At 33.7% G+C, this 26,243-nt stretch overlaps 1 protein-coding gene across 3 annotated transcripts; it reads right to left on the minus strand.

Annotated features, from left to right (window-relative positions):
- Positions 1-255: 255 nt before the first annotated feature.
- LOC119632798 (protein mothers against dpp) lies at positions 256-26,239 on the minus strand. Of its 3 annotated transcripts, none has more exons than XM_038025910.1 (4): positions 26,200-26,239; positions 2,692-3,020; positions 1,946-2,633; positions 256-1,867 (listed from the first exon to the last, which is right to left on the minus strand). In XM_038025910.1, exons 2-4 carry the CDS (start codon positions 2,959-2,961, stop codon positions 1,461-1,463), a joined length of 1,365 nt encoding a protein of 454 aa, XP_037881838.1. In that variant the 5' UTR covers positions 2,962-3,020; positions 26,200-26,239; the 3' UTR covers positions 256-1,460. The 3 variants fall into 3 exon arrangements, with proteins under 3 accessions (XP_037881838.1, XP_037881837.1, XP_037881839.1); XM_038025909.1 differs by lacking the exon at positions 26,200-26,239 and adding an exon at positions 8,789-9,182; XM_038025911.1 differs by lacking the exon at positions 26,200-26,239 and adding an exon at positions 5,000-5,045.
- Positions 26,240-26,243: the final 4 nt, after the last annotated feature.

The raw sequence follows: 26,243 nt of genomic DNA on the forward strand, positions 1-26,243 counted from the left end.
AAAAAAATTAAAGCTAGCGGACTGGACGAGACAATGTTTAGAATATGCATTTAAGCATCTTTTTCGTTTATTAACAAGTTGAGTTTTAGCAACGAAAAACGTAATTAGGCACAAAAATGTAATATTGATTGATTTTTTTTCTTTTACTCTTATATAATTAAAATAATTTTTTTTTTTCAAATTTTTTCTATCGCTAAAAAACGAAAGTAAACAAGATTATTTTAAAATAAAAAAACAAAATAAAATTTAGAAAAAAAAAGGAAGTAACTTTAGTCTCAGCCAAAAAGAAAAACGTAAAAAAAAATTATATAAATAAAATGTAAAACTAAAGGAAGATCAATTGTTGCACGTTAAAACGATTAATTGCATATTTCTATAAGTGTATATTTGATAAAAAAAAAAAAAAAAAAAAACAATGTCTTAAAAAAATTTTAAGTATTTTTAAATTTAATTATAAAAAAAAGGCACATAAGAGAACAAAATTGAAAAGTACATTATTTCACAAAGCAATATTATGAGAATTTCTAAAACTAAATCAACATCATTGACATTCAAAAGTTATCGTCAACCTTTGTTATACATATTCAATCCTTCAGTATTTAATTAAGCTTTTGCATCCTTCATTTAAATGATTAATTAAAACAACTCTATTTGCATATTACCTCATATTTTTACACTCATATATTATATGTGAGTGTATATGTGAAATTACTTGAATAATTTCGTTTCCATTACATATTTATGCCATGATGAGCAAAGGAAACATTTTTTATCCCATGACAGAGAATATAATATTTCGTTCGAGTTTATGCAATTTTTCAGAAATTTTTCTTAAAGTTTTTCAAAAAGTTATCAGATAAAATTCCTAGAATAAAAAATAATTACATTTAAAGATATAAACCATAACATGGATTGAATGTTTGTTATGCGCCTCCAGAGATAGGTACATTTTTCTATGAACCAACGGATCGAAAGTTAAATGTCATGACTTAATTTAAAGTTTCTCTCATTAATAGGACTTACAATATGTCATGCGATTTCGTCGCATACAATTTTTAGAAGAAATCACACAATTAATTAGCAAAATGTAAATTTTCCTTGCTGTTAAAATTCATTAGATAGAAATTAAAAAAAAAAAAAAAATATTTTAAATTATAATCACAAATACAATTAGAAATAGCGTTGGACAATTTTCTCTTTAAACAGAGAGTTAAATGAGAAAAGACTTTGAAGAAGGATGATAAAACAAAATTTGGTATTTTTTAATATATAAACACAAAACAGGATACAGAAAATAACCTTAAACGTCTTTTTAGACTATTAGTCATTAATGTCATTGAATTCATAAGTCATTCCTCTCATTTATCAAGACCAGCACAAAATATTTTTCAATGAATTACTTTTTAGTCAACGTCAGGAAGTTTTTCTGTTCTTTTCCTTCATAATTTATAAATGTAAGCTTACGAAACTGAACTTATAGGATTATGGGGTGAACCCATTTGTGTAAGCACTTGGTCCAGCCACTGTAACGGACCATGCAGATGTATTTCAATCCAGCAAGGCGTTGAAGTAACATCTTGTCGGTGATATTCGGCCCCCCAACCTTTGACAAAACTCATGCGAATTGTGCACATCTTTGTTAGTTCATAAACAGCCTCAAAGCCACTATGGACCGATTGAGACAATAATTGAGCAAATTCTTGATTATTAAAAATCCTTAAAGAGCATCCTGGTGGTATTTTGCACACCGTACTGGGATGGAAGCCGTGATGGTAATTGCAATTGCGAGATTGCACAAAAATAGCCGAATCCGAGAGACATTCAGCATACACCTCACCTCTTACATAACAAAGACGAACGCCTTTACCTTAAAAAAGAAATGTTTCCAAAAAACGTTAGTCATTTATTCATTCACCGCATACCACGTTACAACGCGCTTGATTACCTATGTGGCGACGGGTGTTTTCTATGGTGCTATTGCGATTTACATTACTCAATTGACCCAAACAGCAACGATCCGAATTATTCGAGGGATTGGTGAAACCGTCCACTACCACTTCTTTATTGTTACAATGGAATACTTCACCAACGCGGCAGTTCAATTCATAGTAAGCTATAGAAGCCCAAAATTCCGGCTCCTTATATCTTACCTCGCTCATAGGAGCATCAAGCATTTGAGAACCGTCGTTAGGATTATTAGAGTTACCATCCTCTGAAGGACTATAAGCAGGTGGAGGGGTTTCTGCCAAGCTACTATAGGGCGAATTAGGATTAGAATTCACTGAATTGGGGCTGCCAACTGGAGCCATAGGCGGACTATTGGGACTAAAATGAGCATTGAAGCCAGCTGTTGAGTAACTGACATTGTGTGGCATAGTGGAATCGGTCATTGGATTGAACTGTAGCATTGGATGGCCGGGTGCATATTCTGAGTGGCGCGGAACCAAGACTGGCGGCAAGACAGGACTTTCCACTCGTTTGTAGTGATACGGATTTATGCACACTTCCTTCTGCTTAGCACTGAAGGGATATTGACACACCTCAAGTGGTTTGAGTTCATGATGCGACTGTAAATCTGGCCAACGCCAAACGCGACAATAGATGACATGTGGCAGGCCCTTGCGATGTGAAACCTAAATGATGCGAGATTATATTAAACATAAATTTCTATTTATTAGTAGCAGAATTTACCTGTAGACGTCCATCCAAAGATCGCGGAATTGTCACACATTTAGACGATTGCCCGGGACACGATAATGCTTTTTCCAATTCTTCTATGGCGCCTTGACGTTTCTTAAGTTTCTTCACTAAGCTGTCGACGGCTTTTTCAGCCCACTTTTCTTCTTCGTCTCCCTGCTTCCATCCCAAAAGTTTTTTAACGGCAGGCGAAGTGAATGTGAAAAGAGCACCAATTTTGGACATTGCACTGCTCGATGTAGATTCCACATCATCCGTATCCATTCTATTACTGAAACTGGGATTTAGTCGAAAAGCTGGATAACTGCTTGATGCCGAGTAATCTAAAAAAAAAAAAAAAAGAAGAGAAAAACATTCATTTCACAAAAATACATTTATAACAAATTCTACTTAGAATAAAGATCAGATTTAAAAATGACTGCATTTATAGTTAAAAATCCACCCGCCCACAAAAATACACATAAATTAATTGAAGCTTATTGATTGGTTAGCTGACTAGAAATTAAAAGATAATCAACGACAAGTTTTATTTCTTTTTTTTTTTTTTTTTTTTTGCGTAGCAAGTAAATATGCGTAAAGCTCCACCTCTGCAGGCTCAAAACGTAGACGGTTAGAAATGCAAATGCAATAAGATTTCGTACATGATCACTAGTGCGAGCGAATACATAACTTTATAGGCGAAATGGAATTAATAAAAAAGCACGATTGACGGAATAACCTTCTTGTGGAGGTTCTTAAAGGTCTAAAAAAGATGACAAAAATGATTGTTTGTACACTTGATCAAGAGAATTGGCAATCCCTATCGCGGTACATGAAGTCTAGATGAAGAACTTAGAGTGGTTGGCATGTTTATGTGTTTTTCAAATTAAGCGCTGGTTCATTTGATCTGTTTGCAAACTTTTGATGGATTTGGAAATGCGACCCAATATTTGTTACAAGTGTTGAAAGTTATTACTTATGACAGATTCAAAATCGTTCAATAGATGACAAAGTTTCGATGTTGTAGATTTTTAAGAAATATCTTACGACTTAAAGATCAGCTCGCATGCAAAAGAACTAAGCTATGAGCTTTACTATGAGTTAAAAATTGCTTATTAATTCTAAGTGGGTTGTTTCACGTCATCCTTCATCAGAAAGCGTAGAGATATTTCAACACGTTAAGGCCATTGGCTCATTTTCAATGTCATAGATTCCTCAAATCAATTCTCGAATAACATTTCTTGTTCTCAAAACTTATACGACTAAAGACTGCCATATTATTCGATTGTTTTCAGATTAATTTTGTTGCGATAACACAAATTATTCCATATTTATGTAACAAAAACCTGTAAAATTCTAAATTGGTATGAAAGGGTCCAACTTTAATACACAAGACTTCATATTAGGAAACAAACAAATAAATTATAGTAAACCACGGCCCATCATTAAACACCTTATGCCACTTCGCTTCATATAGTTATTCATATAACGACCTTTTTAAAATAAAACGTCTTCGATTCGAACCATTTTCAATAGCGTTCATCTTTGGGCTAAAGCACGTTGCTGCACCAAATTTCATCAAAATATCTCTAAAATTGCGTCTTGTAGGTTGAACACAAGTCGGACAGACTGACAGACAAGTTCGGATGGACTTAGAAAAGTATTTCAAATTGATCGGTATAATAAAAGTTGAATCAATATTTGAGGTCCTTCTGAGTGTTGCATGCATCCCCACAAACTTAATACATCTTTGCACCACAAATGGTGTAAAGTATAGTGATATACCATGATTTTAAGTATATATATAAATATATTCTCGTTTGATAATAATAATAATAATATATAGGAGCTAAGATTTATGTAAACCCAACTTAGCAAAATGCTTTACCGAACAATATGTAATGTAAGAGGCTTTAAACTCGCCGACTGCCATCAGAAAAAATCGAAACTAACGAAAGTAAAGAAACTTCTGGCAGAAAAGGCAAACAATGTTTTGTACCCAGGAATATGCTTATCACAGATATGACACTGACAAACGGACAGAAAGACGGACATGTTTAAATCGATTCAGAATTTGATGCTGATTAAGAACAAATGTACTTTATCTGGGATCTCTGAAGCTTTGCAAACGTTTATACACTAAATATAAACTTTGATAACAAACACACAGAAGGCACTATATAAAACAAAAAACAAAAAAAAGAAAGCCAACTAAGCGTATAAATGCAATGAACAAAATTTAGGAAAATGTTAAAAATGTATCTGCAATGAGGTCAATTTTCCTCAAGCTAATTAAACTTGTTGATATTTTCAATTAACTCACCTTAAAACTAAGAGATTCCTCTTTTGTAAAAAAACAAAAAGAAGAAGACATTATCACAACCCGCAACACAGTTGCTGCATGTTACGTTACATACATAAAAGATGGCAGAAAAATATTTAGTTAAAAGTGTGAAATAACTTGAAAATATCTATCTATTGAATCTAAAAGGTTGCTATTTATTTTGTGTCACTAGGGAGAAGACCTTTACGTGGACAATCGATACTTAATCTGATAGGAGCACGAGATTTCGTTTCTGAATTTCTTTTAATTCCAGTATCGAGGATCTGCATAAGTCGTTGTGATTAACGCAGTTGCAACCTTATTCTAGCGTTGCCAACTGTCAATTGTCATAAAATTAGTGATCGTCTTTGCTTGTCAAGGTATCTTTTATATTTTTTTATAGTTATTATAAATATAGTTATAATTTTATATAGTAAAAATTCTACACAGTAGGAATTTGCTACCACAGTAGACAAAACCCGATTTTGAGTACAGAGCCCTTTATAGTACGTTTGATATTTTAGTACTAAATAGACTTTTGCTAGTTCTACTAGTATGGTAGCAGAAAGTGTGCTATTCTTGATCATTTTGAAGCGAAATTTTCTGCTACTTCTACAATACGAAACTTGATATCTAATTCGCCTTATTTTGTTAGTAAACTTCTTTATTCGAAGACAGGCATTCATGTAACAACTTTTTAAAATAAGGCATTATTTGGAGGAAAGTGTTCGAGAAAAAGATTCAATCCGATCAATTTTCAACACCTTTCGTCCTTACGCCAAAACACGTTAATGTGTCAAACTTCATTGCAATAACCTTCAAAAATACAAACTATAAGTTGAATGCAAAGCAACAGGATGGACAAATGGATAAACAAGCTTCTACGGTTATAAGAAAAGATGAATCTTTCTTCAGCCCTTCTATGTTGCATACATCTGCATTAAAAATTAATACACATTTGTACACTAAGTGTTGTAGGGTATAAAACTAAGCTAAGCTAAGGTGATACACCGCATAAAATCAGACGGGCTTAGGCTAAGAAGGAAGAGACCTATTGCGATGCGAATATCGGCACTTTATACAGGAGGAACAGGAACAAACTCAGAAGAGATCACATCTCCAAATCCGATTCTATTCCATGCTTATTCAGTTGTTCCATCTCACTCTTTTAAAATATTGAGAAATTCACCAAGAACCAAAGTAAGGCAAAAACATAAAAATTCCAAAATGATTTGTTCTAATCTCCGGGAGAGTTCGTTGTAGGGCAGATCTAGCGTAGTGACGTCATTACTGCAAACAATGATTTCTAATAATCACTTAACTCGCTGGCATAGTCAAACACAATTACATTTTTAAGCTACATATGTAAGGTTTCGATTTTTTAGTTTATTCAATACACTTATCCATCGTAACGATTTACTGAAATTATTTTTTATAAATGTTAATTATAATATTGCTAATGATTATATTAGAATTTTATATAAAATCAATTCAAAATAATTTTCATTATTGTGTTAAGCAATTTGAAAAAAAAAAAAAAAAAATGTTTCTCTTCAAATAACTTCACTTGTCATATATGGAACTAATAATGAGCGTTCTATTCCATTAGCCTGATTAAAAAGAAAATGTGTAGGGGTAAGACATTGTGGGCTGACGTGGAATGCAAAAATTGTAATGCCGTGTGCTATTTGAAAGAGAAATCTTTCGCAAAAATACATTCGATAACTGGTTAACATTGAAATGTCAAATAATTTTGTTATGCATTATTTGACAAGCACTGTAAAGTTTAATACAATTCTTGAAAGGAAGTTGTTGTGGATTTTCTCTTAAGCATAACAGCGATAAGTACAGAATATGCTATCTAAGTTTAAGATCGGTCACTCGACTGGTCGTAATTTGTTTATCAATCTCTATAAAATGTTTGCGGTGAACGTTTATTGATAAGGTATAGAATGTTATTGGCAGGCGCCTCACTTTTTACAAAGGGGTTCCCTTTGTCATCTGACTTTTATGCACATCTTTCCATAATTTCTAGATCTTGTTGTCATTGGAACTGAAGAATAGTATTCAAAAATTTCTAAAACAATCTGCTTACAGACAGGCTTGAGTCTATCATCTAGATAATTGCTCCTTTCCAGCTTTAACGTTGCATTGTATGTTGTACGAATAAATTTTAAGAGTTTAAAGCTTTATTCAGGGAACCGGGTAAAATGTTTCTTATTCAAACTACCGTTAGCCACAACTATTCTCCAACTTTTGGGCAATTTTCAAATTCATACCCGAGAGAAGTATAGTCCTTTAAGCTTATTCCTAAAAGATCCCGAATTTGAGTATCGCTGAAAGAAGCGAAGCACGGTTCGAACAAACAATAAGTCCTCTATTGAAACCTTTGTCTATTGGAAGAAGTGATGTTCCCTGATAACAGAGACGAGGATACGACGTTCCAAATTAAAACTGCCCTACATGGAACCAAAATTCTTTGTACTGAAGACTTATTGTATTATGACTTTCGCGATAGTACGCTCATTCTTTGGCGGATTACTGGACGTGGTACTTCTTAGGCACGCTTCCATTCGCTTGGAACAAGCTTTTTGTACACCATGCAAAGCTCATCCCAATCAAAGGAGGCTATCAAGGATATTCAACCTTGTCGTCGAGCTTATTAATTTCTATACTCTCTTCCATGGTTATTTAGGTTTTGGATATTATAGTCTATCCATTGTTCATCATTCGCGCTGTGCTTTGGATTAATCAGGAGGAGCAAAGTTCGCGGATATTTCATTTGTGTTGTGTATAGTACGTTCAAGAGGTCAGAATCCTATTCCACACCCTACACCACCATTTACAACCTCTCTTACCGAACCGGACCGAAATAATAGCTTGTTCTGCTGCCAAATTTTTGCTGCGAAAGCATTACTTAAGGGTTTCGCTTCGCAGATCAGCAATTACTTATCTGAAGTTATATATATATATATATATATATATATATATTTATTTCTTTTTTTTGCCAGTCACTCAAGGTATTTTTTCCTAAATTCGTAACAAGGCGATGATCAGGAAAAAGTATTGGAGGAAAGCGCGAAAAGTCCCATAGGCGCCTGAGTATTTTTAGAAATTCTGTAATTGTAATATTAAGGTATCAGTGGAGGGGTGCATCCCACTCGATTTTAAATATATTATTCGCAATCGATTAATTGAACGTATTATGCCAAACTACATTATATATTAAATATCGAAAAAACATCTCTCATCATCCCCTGTGCCGATAATTGTTGAAAATCTCTTGTTGTTTATCGCTGGGTTTTACAAACGGAGTGAAAAACATAATATATATTCACTTTGAACAACGCCACAAAGCATTTGATATTCAGTCACTTTCTTAATCGATGTTACTTTCGTAAATATGTATATAGTTGTTGTTGGTTGTTGATGTTATTTGTTTACTTTTATAATTATTATGCTTTTTTTTAAGCATACGCGCGCACACGTTCACTTTGTTGATTATTAATATTCAGGTACGGATGCGCACATTATTAAATTAATCAATCATAAACACGAATACAATGACTCTTTAGTGATAAAGAAAACAAAAACATTAACAATAAATTTATATAAACACTTCCGCTCATAATGCAAGTCGAAGAAGTCTTTCAAAATCTGCCACTGATGGTAGCATGAAACGAAAGTAAAAAAGAAAAAAAAAAAAGAGCCAAGAGACGCAATGTGTTTCTTAAAAAGAAAGACAAATCAAATAAATAATTAAATAAATACTTTTTCCAATGCACGTACACATATTGAACCCAGAGAATTATTGCAATTTTGTAATTCCACAAATATATTAACACTGCAGTGAAGACCCTCCGCGCAGAGGACAAAGTTCACATTTGCCAACCGGCCGCTGACTTCAATGGTTCTGCGATGATTAAAATTAGTTCTTTTCATGCTTTGCATACGAAATCCGCTTAACGATCGAGCGCCCAATCGATCGTTCGATGTTCAATTTAATTTTTGGCACATTATTTATAACGTTACGTTTAACAAATCTATTAAAAGATGTTGCAGGTAATCGGAAATGACATTTGCCGTAGTGGCGCTATGCTAATGATAAATATCAAAGTAATAAAACGAGGAGAGAAATTAAAATAAAAAGAAAAAAACAAAAACAAAAACCCAAAAACAAAAATCAACATAAATAAAAGAGAAGAAAAAAAAAACACGCCGCGAACTACTGTAAGACACTAAGGAAGTTGTTGCAAACGATTAACAGACCGATTAACGACTGACTATGTGACTGACTGAATGCGTGCCCCTTTGGGTAGGAAACGAAAAAACGAACGAATCAACGAACCAACGAATACATAGTAAATACAATGAAATAAAATAAATGCGCGATTGAATGATTGACTGACTGACTGCTGCACTGAACAAGTTACTGAATGAGTAAATGATTGGATGGTGGGGCAAATCGCTTGCCGAGCTAATAATGAGTGACATGTCTAGTCTCTAGAATTACAATTCAACTAATGTTCTACTCAATTCTAATCTACACCTCATATGAACACATATATACATATATGTATACAATTATGTTCAAAATAATAGCGGAATAACAATAATAAGAAGACTGACTGCTTATGTCATTCTTTCTTCGTTTATCATGCAAGTTATTCTCTCTTCCACATGATTCGTTGTCCACCTATCACGCTTATTATATTAATAATCGCGACGCCACATTACGTAAATATTACATAAGAATAGGGGAGGTAAAGACATCAAAGGTACACATAATCTTCACCAGCGTAAGATGTCAAGATGTTTAGTGAAGCTTGGCCCATTTAATTTTAGTTGGAGATCACCAATCAAGTTTCAGAAGCAGAAAATATACCACGCAGTGCTGTGCCATTGGACAGACACTTTAGCAGTAAGCTTCTATTATCTTGTTGAAAGACAATAAAGCAAGCAAGTCCACAACAGATAAACATTAGTTGTCGGACTCCCCGCCAAGCTACTTATGAGTAAGTACTTTTCTAAAGTTACATGTACTGTTTTCGGTACACGCTAGAAAAATACTCTCATAAAATTCTTTTTTATGTTTATGAGAGAAAATATACATTTTTCGTCGGCGTATGTACCATTATCGGTACATGTATCATACATTGCAAAGTACAGCAAAACGTCATTTCGTAGCATAAAATAACGCTAACAACAATTGCTTTTTAGATTGTGTTATAAAAAAGTTTAAGTTGCGCATAAATTCTGGTAAAAGAAAATTTTCACCCATTGCTATTATTGCGAACATAATTGTACCAGTGCCTTATGATAAGGATGCATTTGTAGCTTGGCAAAGTATTATTACCAGCAACATTGTATGTGTGTTGTTTTGCTTTGCCAGCCACATAAAGCAACATAAACAATGTTATTGTTTTATTATTCGATTAATGCGAGTATATACTCGCATATATAACTATACAGAAAACTTTCAATAAGGATCTGAAAATATGCTAAGAGTGACAGCACGCAAATGTTTATGATTATTGTTTATCCCAATCAAGCGTTTGTTTGATACAATAGCAAACTATCAAATAACTACAGAGCGAATAGCAAAATCAAAACAAGTCGGCAAATATTTGACGGAAGCAATTCAAATAGTTGCAGATTGCAACTTTGAAGACTTGAAAAATGGCAGAAAAATTTGTAATTAAGCAAAACACGTCAAGCAATCCGGGAAATTTTCAAGTTACCCAACAAAACTTTAAAGTTTTAAACGTTCACAAGCGCTAACACCAAAGTAACAACAAGTAACACCAAACACTACAGATTTTCTAGAAAATCAAATTTGGTTTTATTAGCTCAAACCAATCCCTTACACACAATCAAGAATGCCATGAAAAGATATAGAATTTTAAACTGTCAAAAAATTTTATTTTTCAAACATAATTGCGTAGTGTACCGTAAAAGGGGACCTGGAAATGTCGAATGCATTTTTCTCGAAATATGAATTTTTAAAAGGGCCCAGGGACGAATTATTACAATATTTTTTTTTTTCTGTCAGAACTTTTTATAGTACATTGAAAACAGCATTCTGCTGAGCAGTACATAGGATATTTTCGATATTTTATTTCAAAGCTTTTTTATTAATAACCTCATCCTGTCGTCACCAAGCATAAAAAGTGAATTTATTTTCGGAATCTTTAGCGTGAATATTTGTGATTGGACCAAGGTATACCGCACGGATTGACTGCGAGATAAAATCTTTCTGGCAAGAAGACGACGATCAGTGTTTAGTGGTAGACACCAAAGGCGTTGATCTATAAGGCATCATACGCTAGCTGAGGAGGATGTGAGAAAAATGACTCCATCGATGATTCGTGGTTGTAGACGAAAATTTTTAAAGACCTACTTTACTTTGCTTCAAAGATGAAGAAAATATAATAAATAACTAACGATGGAATATATTTTGCTTAAAGCATCTTTTGTCAAACTTTGAACTTCTCTCTCGATATTAGTAAACTTATGTAAAATGAACAAAAAAATGCAAACATAACAGAAATATTAGCAACAAAGGTACAAATTCAAGTTCATACAGCTGGAAGGAACTCTTACTAATATTAAAATGAACTCAATATCTCTCAATGGTAAGCGATATAAAACAGTCGTCATATATGGCTCATAGAATCTTTTCCATCTGTTCCAAACTTAAACATGCAGTCAAAGAATACCATGCTTTCAATGAATAAAAACATAAAGAGACACAATTGCCCATCAACCTCCTGATGATACTCAAAAAGGACCTTCAGTTATGCTTCGTAAACTGGAAAAAGTTCTTGCAAAATTATACAAAATAAAAGAGAGTTTGGTTGCCTTCAAAGGAGTGATGCGAACAATGGCAATTGTTAAGTTATCTTCCGATCAAATAACGTACGTCAAAAACAGTAGTCTACGTTGGGATGTGATCTCAACATTCAACGAAAGTTCTGTCCGTTCGCGTTACGACAAGCATCCGCATATTCGTTGGACGCATACTTGACTGTCTCTTTTTATCGCTGAATGTATATACACACATACTGCCTTAGCGAATGAACCAAAACGAAGGTAAAGTTCATCTATTCCGCGATATTTTGGGCGAACTCGAACAAGAAAGAAATGCTGCAAAAGCGTGTAGAAATTGATTGGATGTGTTCGGTGAAGTTATAAGTCCTGGTAGAACATACAGGAGATCGTTCGAAAAATTTCAAATAGACGATTTCGAACTTTTTCCAGCTAAGCCACACTTTGCGCGACTTTCTTCGATCGAAGACAGTACTGTCACGTTCATTCATCCTTTTTTGCCAACATTGGAGATAGCGGAAAAGCTTGAGTCGGCTCGATAAAACATTTTGGATCATATTCGGAAATTACTTTCGGACCGAACTTTTCGGTAAGCGTATTATAAGCGACAATTTACAACACAATTACAGCACAAAAAAGAACGGAATTTCTCAATTCTCCAGCGTACTGACTCCATAGTGCACATACCTCTAGTCTATGTAAGGGCAAAAAAATAGTCATTAGTTTTATTCAAAACCATCTGTCTAATTGGACTGTGTCATTTTAAAACGATTTTACATTAATGGTAATTTCAGCGATTTCGAACTTTATGGGTGATTACAGCTGAAAGCATGGGAAACCTCAGGTTTTTGTCATATAAAATAATACCGAAATTTATTAAGATAAAATCTTAATTTCGATGAATTTAGGTTAAAATCGATTGGATTCCTGTGATTTTCCTCTCATTAAAATTTACTTTATATATATTTTTAGATAGACAAAGTATTGCCAACATTCATGTAAAACTTTAACTAACACAACCAGACTTAAAGAAAGGTGTTTGTGACAATTTCTCTTGGATGGAAAGAAGGATAGTAGAATAATGATATTTGAGGAGAGTGTTAAGAATGCCTTTATATACTAGAAAGAAAAATTATTTTGTAAAAATCTTTAAAAATGGGAAGGACGAGAAATTCCCTTAGGGCATCTGTAATGCAATGAATGAGCTCTGCGACATTTGAAAGCACTTCATACCTGCATTTAGAGAGTCACATATGGGTTCTTAGAAATATTGAATTGGGGGGATGTTTAAATGAAAATGTTCACTTTTTCGATCAAAAAATAGACTTTTTTCCATTAACAAGAAATCTTTGCATTAACTGATCGAAGAAATCCTACTACATGATTCTCTAGAAAATGTCATTATAACGATACTGCAAAAACTTCATGTTCAAGGTTTTGACATGCACTATAAAGATGGTTTCTTATCACAATAAATTTTTTTTATTTACTTTCATTCGTCTACAGTTCGAACAGATTAACAATGCCGTGTCATTCAAAAATTCGTTTTAACTTTCTTTCCTTGACAATATCTCCTTTGCTGCATCTACTAGAGACGGAATCGCACGTTTCACAATTTTAGGTATTGCAAAATGATTGGAACTGTGAGTAGACAACATATAAATCTAAAGCCGAATTCATAACAAACTTCAAGAACTTCTTGCCAAGCTTTTAATTTTTTTGTAGATGCAACTAAAGCTTCGTTATGCTCTCAAAGATCTCCTTTTTGGAAAAGGTTTTAAACGCATATAAAAAAAGTTTCCAAAGACATTCATCAATTTACTAAAGAAGTCAGAAATCAACAGGCAAGACATTAGACTGCATCTTCCAGGCATACATTTATTTAACACTGGCTTCCATATGCTAGCGGGTGTTGTGCTTTTTCCCATTCTATCCTGAAAAAAAAATTTTTTTTTGAAAAATTTTTAGTGGTGTCAACCCTTAAGCGCTTGTGTTTTTAAGGGAAACGATATGAAGAGAAACCACTGAGCAATCGTACCCAGTGTAAGCGTCCGTGTAAACATTTTTCGGATGAAATACAGCAGAACGACCTTTCTTCTTACTTAGTACACGTTATAAATTGAATTCACTTTGTACAAATTCTAAAATGTGAAACAAAAAAAAGAAATCGAAAAAATCCCCACTAAATGCACGAATATCCTGCTAAAAGCTGTTGAATTGTGTGAAGCATGTCACATGAAAAACATGAAACGTTAAGCAAAAGCAAAATCACGAAAAGAATTTTCCTTTAATCAAAACTTAAAGGAACAATAAATTGATTGCAACACAAATGGCAAACAAAAACAATAACAATAATAAAGCAAAACAATACATAGTGCAGTCGCATGGGTTCGCTTGCATGTATATATTTGTGCACATGTTCGTAATTGACTTGCACAGCATTAGGCAGTCAGTCAGTCTTTGGTGCGCCATCTCTCGCATGCCTATTTTGCATATTTCGACTAATTTGCATGTCAACAATTGTCGATATGTCACGTACACACGTCCACACAGCAAATGGAAAAATGTGCACTTATAGTCGCACAAATGCAAAGAGTGAGAGGGAAAGAACAAGAAACTCTATCACCCCCAAACACTATAAAAATATTAAAGTGAATACAAGAACTCGGCTTTACACATACATATATATGTACATATATGTTTGTCTGATATAATACATATAATAACAAATTAAAATTAAAGTTTGTTTTGGGCGCCGCCTTGCAATATTTAAAGAGTGCAAGAAATAATAATATATGAGAGGATTAAAAAATGCACCTTTGATCGAATTTTGAACGCCCATCCAGACTTGCCAGTCTATTCGGGAAAATATCCACATTTTGAATAACGAAGCTTTGCTCCGACAACACTAAAAGAGAACTCAGTTGAAACAGGAACTCACTAAAAGAGCGGAAATCTCTTGAATACATAGATAAGTGATAGCAAATTCCAGTTAAGTACTGCACTAAATCACTAAAGAAGACTGAGCATCATCGTACCGAGAAAACGTCTTAAATGTGATGGTTTTTTTGGTCCAGGACACGAATTCACAACGGTTCAGTTATTTTGGAAAACGCTTTCTTTGATGAAAACATCTTCTTCTTCGTGGCTTTTTGAAGCATTTCACAACACTTATCCACTCAAAACGAAGCGTCAGGTATATTCGAATTTACTATCAATATTAAGAATTCCCCCAACTTGCATCGTGGTATTTCGCCCTTCCAGATGATGACCTTAAGCGCAGAATTCGATTAAGCACAGAAGCTCCAGAGAGCGACGCTGTCTGCACCTCAACAAAATGAGACGTACAGAGATACGCTGACGATGACGCTTTAAGATCAAGGTTTTTAGGTTAGGTCTTGATGTGATTTAATACAAGTAGATTATAAATTCCTTTAAACTCACTTGTAGTACCGCTATAAAAGCAGTAATACTGAAAAATCCTATAAAATGTGAATCAGCATTAATACATCGCTCAATTAGTTTGTAGGATGGTAGACAGACGAATCCACACGAAATACAGATTTTTCTTTGTTTTAGAAAAACAAAAGCAACGTAACTTGAGCAGCTATAACTTGTAAATTAATGGTCGGAATGTCGTTTCGCTTAAAGGTCGCTACTATGTTTTATATATGTCATCCCACTACCTTATTAGGTGATATGCAATTTCGAGCATTCTAACAAGAGTCTACCACTTGCTTCCCCGAAGAGAACCATAAACTATTCTTGGAGATCAATGTCCGATAAATTGCTGTGGTAACCGTCTTCAACTCAACATTGTATATAATATGTATTCACTCGTTCACTATGAGGATTTTATTGATGAATTTAGACTTGTAGCGCCAGTTACTACAAGATATTTCCCAGTTAATAATGAACGGATTAATTTATATGTAAATGTAAAAACCTTTAAACAACATTGCAAAGTTACTACCGCATGTAAAGGTAACAACCCCATCTCACGATCTTCCGCATGTAACATACATTTACATAAACTTAATATATTTGATAGAGTAAGTAATGGAGTAAGTAGGGCATAAAAATGTATTAGTGTAGTGAACACTCAATCCGTTTATTCTGTTTTTTTTTAGTTTTTTTTTTTTTTTTTTTTTTAAGGCAAAACTGACGATACAAGTGTTCATTGCATGCAAGAAACCAAAAAGACGTACTTCTACGAACACACAACGACATATATAGCACGTATGTATATGAAAGGGAGATAGTAATCGCTCATCATATCTTAGCGCCTGCACTAAGCAAAACCTATTCCAAAACATATTCCTAAACATATATATATATATGTATATATATATATATAAAAGCATGAGATGCATATTATCCAAAGCGTACGCATTCCCTATGCATATATATATATATATATATATGCACAAGCAAGTTTTGAGTTTTTTCTTGTGTACGAGTTACTGATTTGCTCAGTTGTCATTGTATTGATAGCAATTAACTAATGCCAAACACGTTCGAGAATGAGAAGAATTAAAAAATGTTGTAATTTTAACAATAAAAACACACGAAAACAATACCAACAGAAACTAAACTATATAAATCAGGAATTGCTGGTACCGTATATATTTGCATGTCAAACAGCTGAACATGTAAAGTAAATAAGAGGAGGCGTTTTAAAAATAAACCCAAACAAGTAAAAGGCTATTCTTTCGATATCCTTGTTGTTGTTATTATTATTATCATGAAAATATCATTCGTCAACAAGTCTCACATGGCAAATAGCTGGATAATTCAGATTTATGCGCTGATTAAGTGTAAGTTTGAAAAGTCGTTTGAATAGAGTTTTTCATCGACTAATTATTGTCATAAACTGGAAATTTTATTGTAACATCTTTAGAGTGAAAAGAGTGAACGCAGAGACATAAGCACAAGCAAAGCGCCTTTTCACGATTTCTTCTTTATCAAGTGTATACAACACTTAGTGATGTTTTCATAAGGGTTACAATTATTTGTCCCTCGCTTGCCTTGTAATTAATTGGAAGTTTCTGTATAAATTATAAGTAATTACATGAGTTTGTCAATAGTAATTATCCAACATTTTCTATATACCCTCTGAACATGAATATAAATATATTTGTCTATATGTATTCATATTTTTTCAGAAAATAAGGGAGAAAGTGAAACATTTTTCAAAGCAAAGCTTGTGTGCGTGGGGTTCTCTTCTATTACAATAGAACTTGCTGGAATAATCTCTATTAAAATAGACTTTTTAATCTTCTTCTTATTAAACATTAATCAAAATCTTATTAAGCCCAGCCTTTTCTTTAAGTGGAAAGTAACAATCCGACATCCAGGATACGTTTGTCTAATAAGCGACACTAACGATTTCATCAATCATCCCTGAGGGGTATAAATTAAGTTAGCTCCGTCGCCATACGATCAAGTAACTTATATTATATCCTACTTCTGATAATGAAAATACCAGTTTTAGGCATTACCTTGTACAAGAGGTTATTTCGCTGAAGCCTATAAAATGCAGTTTTCTTGAACTTTGACTACGACAAAGTCCAGATTAAAGGGCACCAAAAGCGGGATGTACTACGTTTTCTCGTAATTTGTAGCGTTGGTTGATCGTAACGAGATCTGATACAACATCCCAAGCTAAGAAACCCATCAAAAGTAAGCGAATTGTATTCGGCGTACAAATTAAATTTTTTTCATTCTTTTGATAAAACTCAAGTTTATCGAAAATATAGTCATTACGAAGCCGAAATAATCGAAACGTGCCCCCCATCATGTGTATGTGGGTTCTTTTGCCTTTTATAGTGTAGTTTGTGGCAGCCTTCGCGGGAGAAGCTTGGCTGTTCTACACTCTACGGCGTTTGCAATAGCCTTCGTCTTTGGGTCAAAACAAGTCGGCCTACCAAATTTTACCAAAATATCTCAAATATTTGCGAGCTATTGGTACGCCGAGGTCTTTACACAAAATGCAAAATGCAAACTGCTTTGTAATATCCGCAATTCCTGCAGGTGCTGTCTCGTTTCGGTTTTCAGCCAAACTCAGTATAGAAGTCACATTTTCAACTTACAAGCAAAAGTGATGGTCGAATTTATTGATCACATTTAGTATGGGTAAGCGGAAAAAGCGCTTTATAGTAATAAAAAGCGACGAGATTCCCAAATTCATTTACAATTCATCTGACGTACCGGTATTGGTCACTTGATTTCAGCTTGATATAGCCACATCCATCCGCATGTCCATCTTTATATTCCGTTTTCACAATCACAAGGAGGAAGGGATTTCACAATGAAAAGAGGAGGGGGCAACTTGATTTCGGCATATCCGTGCGTCTGTCCATCTTTATATTACGGTTTCACAACTACAAGAGAAGGGCAACTTGATTACGCTAATCAAAAAATAATAGGATCTGTTCATCATTGTATTGCATTTTCATTGCATCACAAGGATTAATGGAAAATGCACAGACGAGTTTCTTCACTAAATTTTATATCTGATATACATTTTTGTATATGATTTTTTAAGTTTTATTTTATATTTGAAAGCCATCTAAAATGGCATCTGTCATAGGCTGTTCAAAATTTCAACTTGTGCTCATTATAGCAACGAACTGTGTGCGTGTAGGTATATGTACATCAATTGCATTTACTTAAAAATGCCAACAAAAAACCAACAAAATTAACTGCAATTATGATCAGAATGCATATAAATGCATATTATTCTGTAAGGTAATGCGTAAAAAAGTTGCACAAAGCGATCGAGTGTAAGCGGCAAGTGTGACTAGGCGCCTGTATTACAAGTCACGCTAAATTGACGCAAAGAGTTCCAAGAATTTTCAAACAGTTTACTGTGACTTTTCAGAAATTCAGACAGACAGACAGATAAGCAGAAATGGCATCGAACAAATAGAAACGAACATAGCGAATAGCAGATGTGGCGACAATTGTAAAGAGGAATATGGCTGCAACAAACAACAAATACAACAATTTTACTCAAAAAAGGAATCATGGATCATAGCAAAAACGCAGCGGCGAAGAAAAAAAAAAAAATTTAAAAACAGAAACAATGTGACATAACAGAAATAATTGCAATGAACAGTGAAGCAAAGTGAATAAAAAAACAAGATATAAATCTTAACATTTGCTTTGCGCAATCACACTTGAAATCCTCATCACATAAAATATGTGAAGATCACTATTTACCATTCCTCGTTTTGAAGTCCGCGCAGATCCTATGTCCTACGACGTTGCTTTATGATATTCGGTTGTCCTCTTATCAAAAATCAAATTCCGATTTTTTTTTTATTTCTATAAATCATTGTTAAAAAATTGTTCATATTTTTCCATTTTTCATCGAGAGAGAGAGTTTTGCTTCTAGTTCATGTCACTAAAGCCATGATATCGCTGATATACTCTCCTCTTATGTATGTGATGGCGGGTATAAAAATAAGTTGCAACAACTACACCATCAGAAATCGGCAAAATATAAAGTGCTGTACACACACATGTAAGTATCACAAGACAAGAAATGTAAAGCATTAACCAAAACAAATGCAATTCCATGAACTATATGCTTAAAGAACATATATAAATGTATAAATGCATATATGTACTATGTATGTATACAATGTATAGGAAGATAGGGGGAAAGAGGAAAGTCAAGGAAAATTGGAAATACCGAACACTACTCACAGAAGTAGTAGTAGTAGTCGTACACATAAACATAAACATAAGTCGTTCACCATCGATAACACACAAGAGTAAGCGTTACAATGATACCTGTACCCGGGTGGACGACAAGCCCTTCGCTGCTAAATGGTAAATGTTATCCATTGCGCTTTACCATTAAATTCACAAAATGCGTTGCAAATACCATTACCGTCGCTTCGGCTATTATTATTATTACATATTTTTATGCCCACCATCACCATCACTTACCTCAGCTGCAAAAAATGGAGAGCATACTAGGCTTTATATGTTCCCAAACACAACACACTCTGGGAGAAAATCCATGTAAATAAAATGACTGATCACAATGCCAAAATTCCTGAATTATCGTTCTTCAATATCTGACGAACGACAAAGAGATTTTTTTACAAACATCTATCGATGTTAAGTAAGTTTTTTGATTTCAAAAAGTAAAAATTAAACCTAGAAAACGTTGTATTATGAAATTTGAAATGAATCGCTTGAGGACTCAAACCAGTAAAACACTTAATTTCGAGAAAAATGCGATTACGGTTTTCAGTGGGCATGTCATCCAAAATGTCGGCTTTTCAGTCCACGTTAAGAATTCCTGGCCGCATGCAATTTTTGAATAACTTTCTTCAATATTGGCAGAGTCATTTATTTTTCGCAGGGCTGCAACATTGAAAAATGTGAGCTGCCCATGATATTTTTAGAATTCTACGATAAAACTACACCTCGCACTTGTAGTCTGCTCATTGTACAGTTTTTTAATTTCCAAGGTTCTAGACTATACAAGAACATTTCACGGAACGGAGGTAACAAAAATAAACTCATTTCCCGGCTTGCTAGGATTTTCTGACACTTCGTGTACCCTGATCTAGCCATTTCTGTTCTTTATTTTCATTTTCACTTCGCTGTCCCAGGCTTCGTGCAATATGTATCTAAGCGGTGTACAAACTTGGGAACTCTTTCCTTTGGTTATTAATTGATAGAGTGGGGGTTTCTGCATATGGGCTTTGCGCAAGACTTCTGATCATAAATTTTGTTTTGCTAATATTTAGATATAACCCAAGACCGTTAAATTGATCATTTATAGCTTGAACCATCATTTGCAGATTCTGCATATTATGTGCTAGGACAGTTGCATCGGCCGCATATCGGGTGTCATTGATGAATTGCTCATTGGTCAATTATGATGAATGATGGTCTTAATCAGCCATTAGGATAACTGCGTTTGTCGCAGATCTTATTAAACAATTTATGTTGGATATCTAGATTATCATCACTTATCAGTTAAAGCACAGAAACGCCGGAAATCGCTGAAATCACTCTTAATGTAAATGTAAAACTTTAGTGTTTCATTGCTTGAGAAACTTTTTGCTTATAGTTGCGCAAAAGGATATCGCAGCTGATCGTATATGGATGTGTTTGTTTGCCCATAAGTTTGTGTTTATCTAAATGACTTAACGTACGTGATCAAGTAATCTACTCACGTTCACTCAAGCAGCTTGCTTAGGTGGTGCGAAACAGTGAACACAATATTGGAGACCTAAGCTTTGCTATTATTTCAATCCTGTTTATAAACAACACAACAAAGAGACGATGGCAACAATTAACATTAGTACGTAAACGCATAAAAGTCGAGCAGGGCCGACCATTAAATACCTGAGAACATTTGCTTCATTTTTGCCGTAATCCGTCGTAACTCTCTTCCCTTTTAGGAAAGCCCTTGCATGGGAGAGAGATAGAAACCTGAACCGACATTGTTCAAATTCGGTAAAGTTCACTTTTTGCCCAGAATATGTTAGTCTTCAATCCAAACTAGGTTTTATTAGTTTACTTTCGCTTTACTTTACTTAAATCTCTTATTTGAAAAAAGGTTCTATACGATCCAAGTCCAATCTGCTAATCTGGAGAAATTTCCATTACAAAATCCTATGATCGTATAGAAACTTATGCTGTTGTAAAGAGTTTAATGTGAAGCAAATAAATGGTACCATCGGATCGAGGACTTTTTTTAACGAAACCTCTTATGAAAAATGGTCGCGAAAATGGTTCGAATTCAATCTATTTTGAATAGCGCTTAGCCTTGGGCCAAAATATGTTTTCCTTACAATCACACAAAATTGCGACTTATAGGTTTAACACAAACGTAAACGAAGAGACATGAGACAGACCATCGGACAATTTTAAATTGATTGAGATGCAAAAAACGCCTCTAATCATTCGCTCGATCATATCGACAAAATAAAAGCTGAGTCTATGTCAAATCTTTCTGTATGTTACATACACCCGGTCAAGCTTAATATACCTTATACTGCAAAACATAATTCGCAATAAAATGCGTTCGTTTCATTTACGCAACTATCCTCGTTAAGGCATAACAATCAGTCATAGAGTCGACACCATTCAAAACAATTCATATAGTTTTGTTTTTTTTTGCTTTTCCATAATACCCCACACTAGTACTTACTACAAATACAGGATATGTTCAATTGGTGCGAAGGTGTAGAAAACCTGGAAGAACTTAAGAGAAACGATCCTCTTATCACATCAATCTATTCGGATTAATTTCCTGAATCAATCTAAAAATTTCTGTTCTTTCATCTAATATCGGTCGATTTATTTTACATTTAGGTCGCCATTTTTGAAACATCTCGACGAAATTTAGTATTCGGTGGCTTAACTTCGTTTAAGGACGAACTGCATTCAAAATGAATTAGATCCGACTATTTTTACGGCCAATCCGCATATAACGCCTTATTTTGAAAAAATCGTTGTATTAAAAAAATTTTGCAAATTTCAAAACTATTTCTGCACATTAAATTAATGTGAACAATTTGGATTAATTTTTTTGAACCTCCTGCGATATAAACATTCTTATAAAACGTTGGCCTTTATATGACCGAAAGGTCGAATTTTTTGTTTATTATGAGAAAAATTCGTCCATAGCAGTAATTTGACATAAAAATTATTCGTACCAAAATTGTACTCTCCCTGGCTATTTTCTGGTCCGCACCCCGTATATACAAATTTTCGATGAAGATTTATCTGTAAATGACAAAGAAGTCTAGTTTTTGATGACGAATAATGAGCTTTTTGAAAAAAGCTTATTTTTCTAAACCCCACCTTCCACCTTCAGTTTATTCACTTGGATCTCCCTCTGCAGAAAGCCCCGCTGCGCTCTCCGATTTTTGCTAATTTATCACGAAAATGAGAAAATACGAGGCACAGAGCATTGCATGATCGGCCTTACCTGACTATAATGTTTCTATTTGCTTTTTCTGTGAAGCTAGTAATTAATGCGTAAACGTGTGGGGATTGAATTTATATTATGTGAGATTTGTCTTTGTCAAAGCTTTATCAATCAGTAGGCTTTACTTCCCTGCTTACGCCAATGCGTATATAACGGTAATGAACGAAAAGTCATAAATATTTTACTGACTCAAATGTTGTGCTTTTCCAGTTCTCCTAAGTTACTTTAAACAAAAAGTAGTATATGATATCGTTTTTTAACCCACTCAATTGACATCCACCGCTCGTTAATTTTGTTACTATTCACTAAACGACTTTCCCATATTAATTTGCATTCAGAGATTATTTCAATTGAAGCTTTCGCGAAAACTTCAAATATTTACGGTCGCAAAAAGATAAGGGAAAGTACTGCTGCTCTCAAGAAACGGGCGTCTCTGCGGGTAATATGTCATATAACTTATAGGGTCTCTGAAGCTTCGTTTTGGGTGCTACATACATTAAGAAAAAAAAAGGACCCCATTCTTCATAGGTGGATATAAAAAAAGCCCTCAACACTTATTTATACGGATGATAGGTAACAAAAAGATCGCTTTTATAAATTTTTAAGTAACAAATGTGAAAAATGTGATACTACTACGTGCTACACCACTTAAGCCAGATTAAGTGGCTGGCTTGAATTGCATTGCCAGGTTTACAATCTGCCTTTGAAAAGTAAAATCAAATATATTTTACGGATAAACAAAAAAACAAAAAATAAAGGCGATTTTACGGTAAACAAAATTTGTGCCCATTGAACTAGAAACACACTAAAGTAAACAAACACCGAGACTGCAATTGAGACTGCCTAAGCACGCGTAGGTCGTTATTAGTGCACCAAAATAAACCGCATATAAGACAATCGCATATAAACAAAGAATTAATATTAAAGCCAACGACAACGACATTAACAACAACGCAATGAGTTAAAGTAAGAAGAAAAAACTAAAAAATCTATTACGAAACACTCTATAGCAATTATACAGAGCAAAATAAAGAAACATACAAAAAAATTGCATAAAATTCAAACCTAACCACAAACGGAACCACAATTCTAAATAACAACGTCTATAACTTTTTATAGATTTCAAATTACATTAAATGCAATATTGACTTTAATGGTTATCGAAAAGTTTTTTTCTTTATTTAAAACAAAATTGATTTTTAACGCAAGCGAAATAAATCTACTCTACTCAGGTATTTGCACAATTGTTAGCGTTATGTTGAAGCTGAAGAGCAAGAGCAAGCAAATTGTTCACGAAAAAAATCTTCTCAAGAAGTTTGACTTAATGAGAAAAATTTTAATTTAATTTTATTAATTTAGCATGAAAAGAAAAGTTTTAAAAATCATTACAGAAATTCTCACACTTCCCTTCCTAAAGTATATTCATTGCACCGACTGCAATGACACGAATCGGAGAAGCTGAAGTTGCCTTAAAGACGAGATTTAAGAAGAAAAAAATAAAACCTTACGAGTAATCCCGAATGCTTATCTTCGCTTCGCGCTTTATGTGGAGCTTAATCTTAAAGATGGCCCGAACCAATTCATTGAAAGCAGCTGTTGTTGTCGTCAGATCGAAAAGCTTTAATTCAATAAATTCTCGCAAAAATATCTCAAGATATATCTCTCTTGTACGTTAAATATATAAATAGACGACCACACATCAAACACAAAGGTCATGGAAATGCTTCTGAATCGAAAGTTTTCATAAAAGTCCTTACTTAAGTCCATATACTTAATATACCGTGTACTGCGAACTATGTAGAGAATAAAAACCAAGAATGAAACTTCTAAACCAAAATAAACTTCACACTATATATTTAAGATATATTTAAAATATAATTTGGATCCTATTTTGAACATACTTTCACTAATATCTCATACAATATTTTAATATTGTAGTAATAGCAAAACTGCCAACATATGTTTAACGTGCACACAAGATTTCAAATTTCAGCATTCTATACAAGCATTGTTATATAGCCGCTCTATATCTATCCTCATTATCTCGCAAAACTGAACGGAAATGCCTGAAATAGGCGAACAAAATTAAAAAATGAAAGAATGAACTTTATTTTTCGTTGATTAAATATGTAATAATGGTTGTGCAGTTTCAGTAGATTTTTATGTAGAGATTGGTTTTATTTTTAAAAATATTTTGTTTACCTTTCGTACCTTGCAATGTATTTATTATATATGTATGTACACAATGATAACAATGAATTTCAGTAAAGTGATAAGACGGTTAAAGAAAAAAAAAAAAAAAAATGAAAACAAATCTTTACTATAATATTAGCGTACACTACGACGAGTCTGTTGATTTGTAGCAGGCAAACGTCTTTTTATGAATGAAGTAGGGGAACTATTTAAAAACGACAACAACAGCGCCTATAAACAATGTGCACAACGAAAACCCACTAGCCCCTTCATCATCGCTACCCTTAGAATTCCTCTCTCCTTCTCTGTCACTCAGTTAAATCTGCTGATAACGTAGGTAGGTAGGTAGAATACATTGAAGCGTGCTCTTCTCTGTGAATGACGGTGGGAGGTTGCACCATCAATGAAATAGAAAAAAAAAAAACAAAAAAATTCACCCATGACTCAACGAATAAATAGTTCAGTGGAAAAGCGACATTATTCATAAAATCAATAAAAATAGAGAACGAAAGTAAAGCAAAATTGGCAAAACAAAAACAGCCATTGTACTTGTACGTACTCAAGTGGTCATGTGTTTATTAAACTGTGACGTCTTGATTAAAAATATAAATAATAAAGTGTGATAATGCATTGATAATGCAAAGGTATGTCCCAGATAAAATTAACGTCTTTTCTAAAGGACTTTATATTCGAACACTCGCAAAGACAAAGAGCGCAAACAACAAACCGTCAATGCACATAATTAAAACACCAATATTATTCTACATTGCATACATACACAATTATAAATTTGTACATATTGGTACATAGATCTCAGCAAAAATAAAAAGGCAAAGTCCATTTTGTAACTCTAGGCAAGATGTCAATAAAAGGGCAGTTTTTCACCGCCTTACAACAAAAGCCTTAATGCAAACAACTCAATTTTCCTTTAAAGAAAAAAATAATAACACTGCATGTATTATACGATGTTTTGTTTGAGCAAACAGCACACAAAGAAACAAAAAGAACAACAAGCACTTAAACAGTTCCCCGCTTGGCATAACAAGCCTAGAAGGAATGAAAAATTTACCTGCACCAATCATTTATGTATAATATGATGTATGTACTATATGTTTAATAGTCTTTTTTTCTTCTATTATCGTACAGTACAACTTTTTTCTCCGTATGTTTTCTTAAAGATAATTTAAGAACAATTTTGCAAATATCTACTCACATGTTAAACAGATTTTTTATATTTTCTTTTTTCCTTTTAATATT

The sequence above is a fragment of the Glossina fuscipes genome, unplaced genomic scaffold, assembly GCF_014805625.2.
Source record: "Glossina fuscipes isolate IAEA_lab_2018 unplaced genomic scaffold, Yale_Gfus_2 2, whole genome shotgun sequence".
Classification (NCBI taxonomy): Eukaryota; Metazoa; Arthropoda; class Insecta; order Diptera; family Glossinidae; genus Glossina; species Glossina fuscipes.

Excerpts from the sequence above, each read along its gene's own strand:
- LOC119632798 (XM_038025909.1), bottom strand. Across the intron at positions 2,634-2,691 it reads CTTTGGATGGACGTCTACAG|GTTTCACATCGCAAGGGCCT; the intron begins GTAAATTCTGCT and ends CGCATCATTTAG. Across the intron at positions 1,868-1,945 it reads AAACACCCGTCGCCACATAG|GTAAAGGCGTTCGTCTTTGT; the intron begins GTAATCAAGCGC and ends TTCTTTTTTAAG.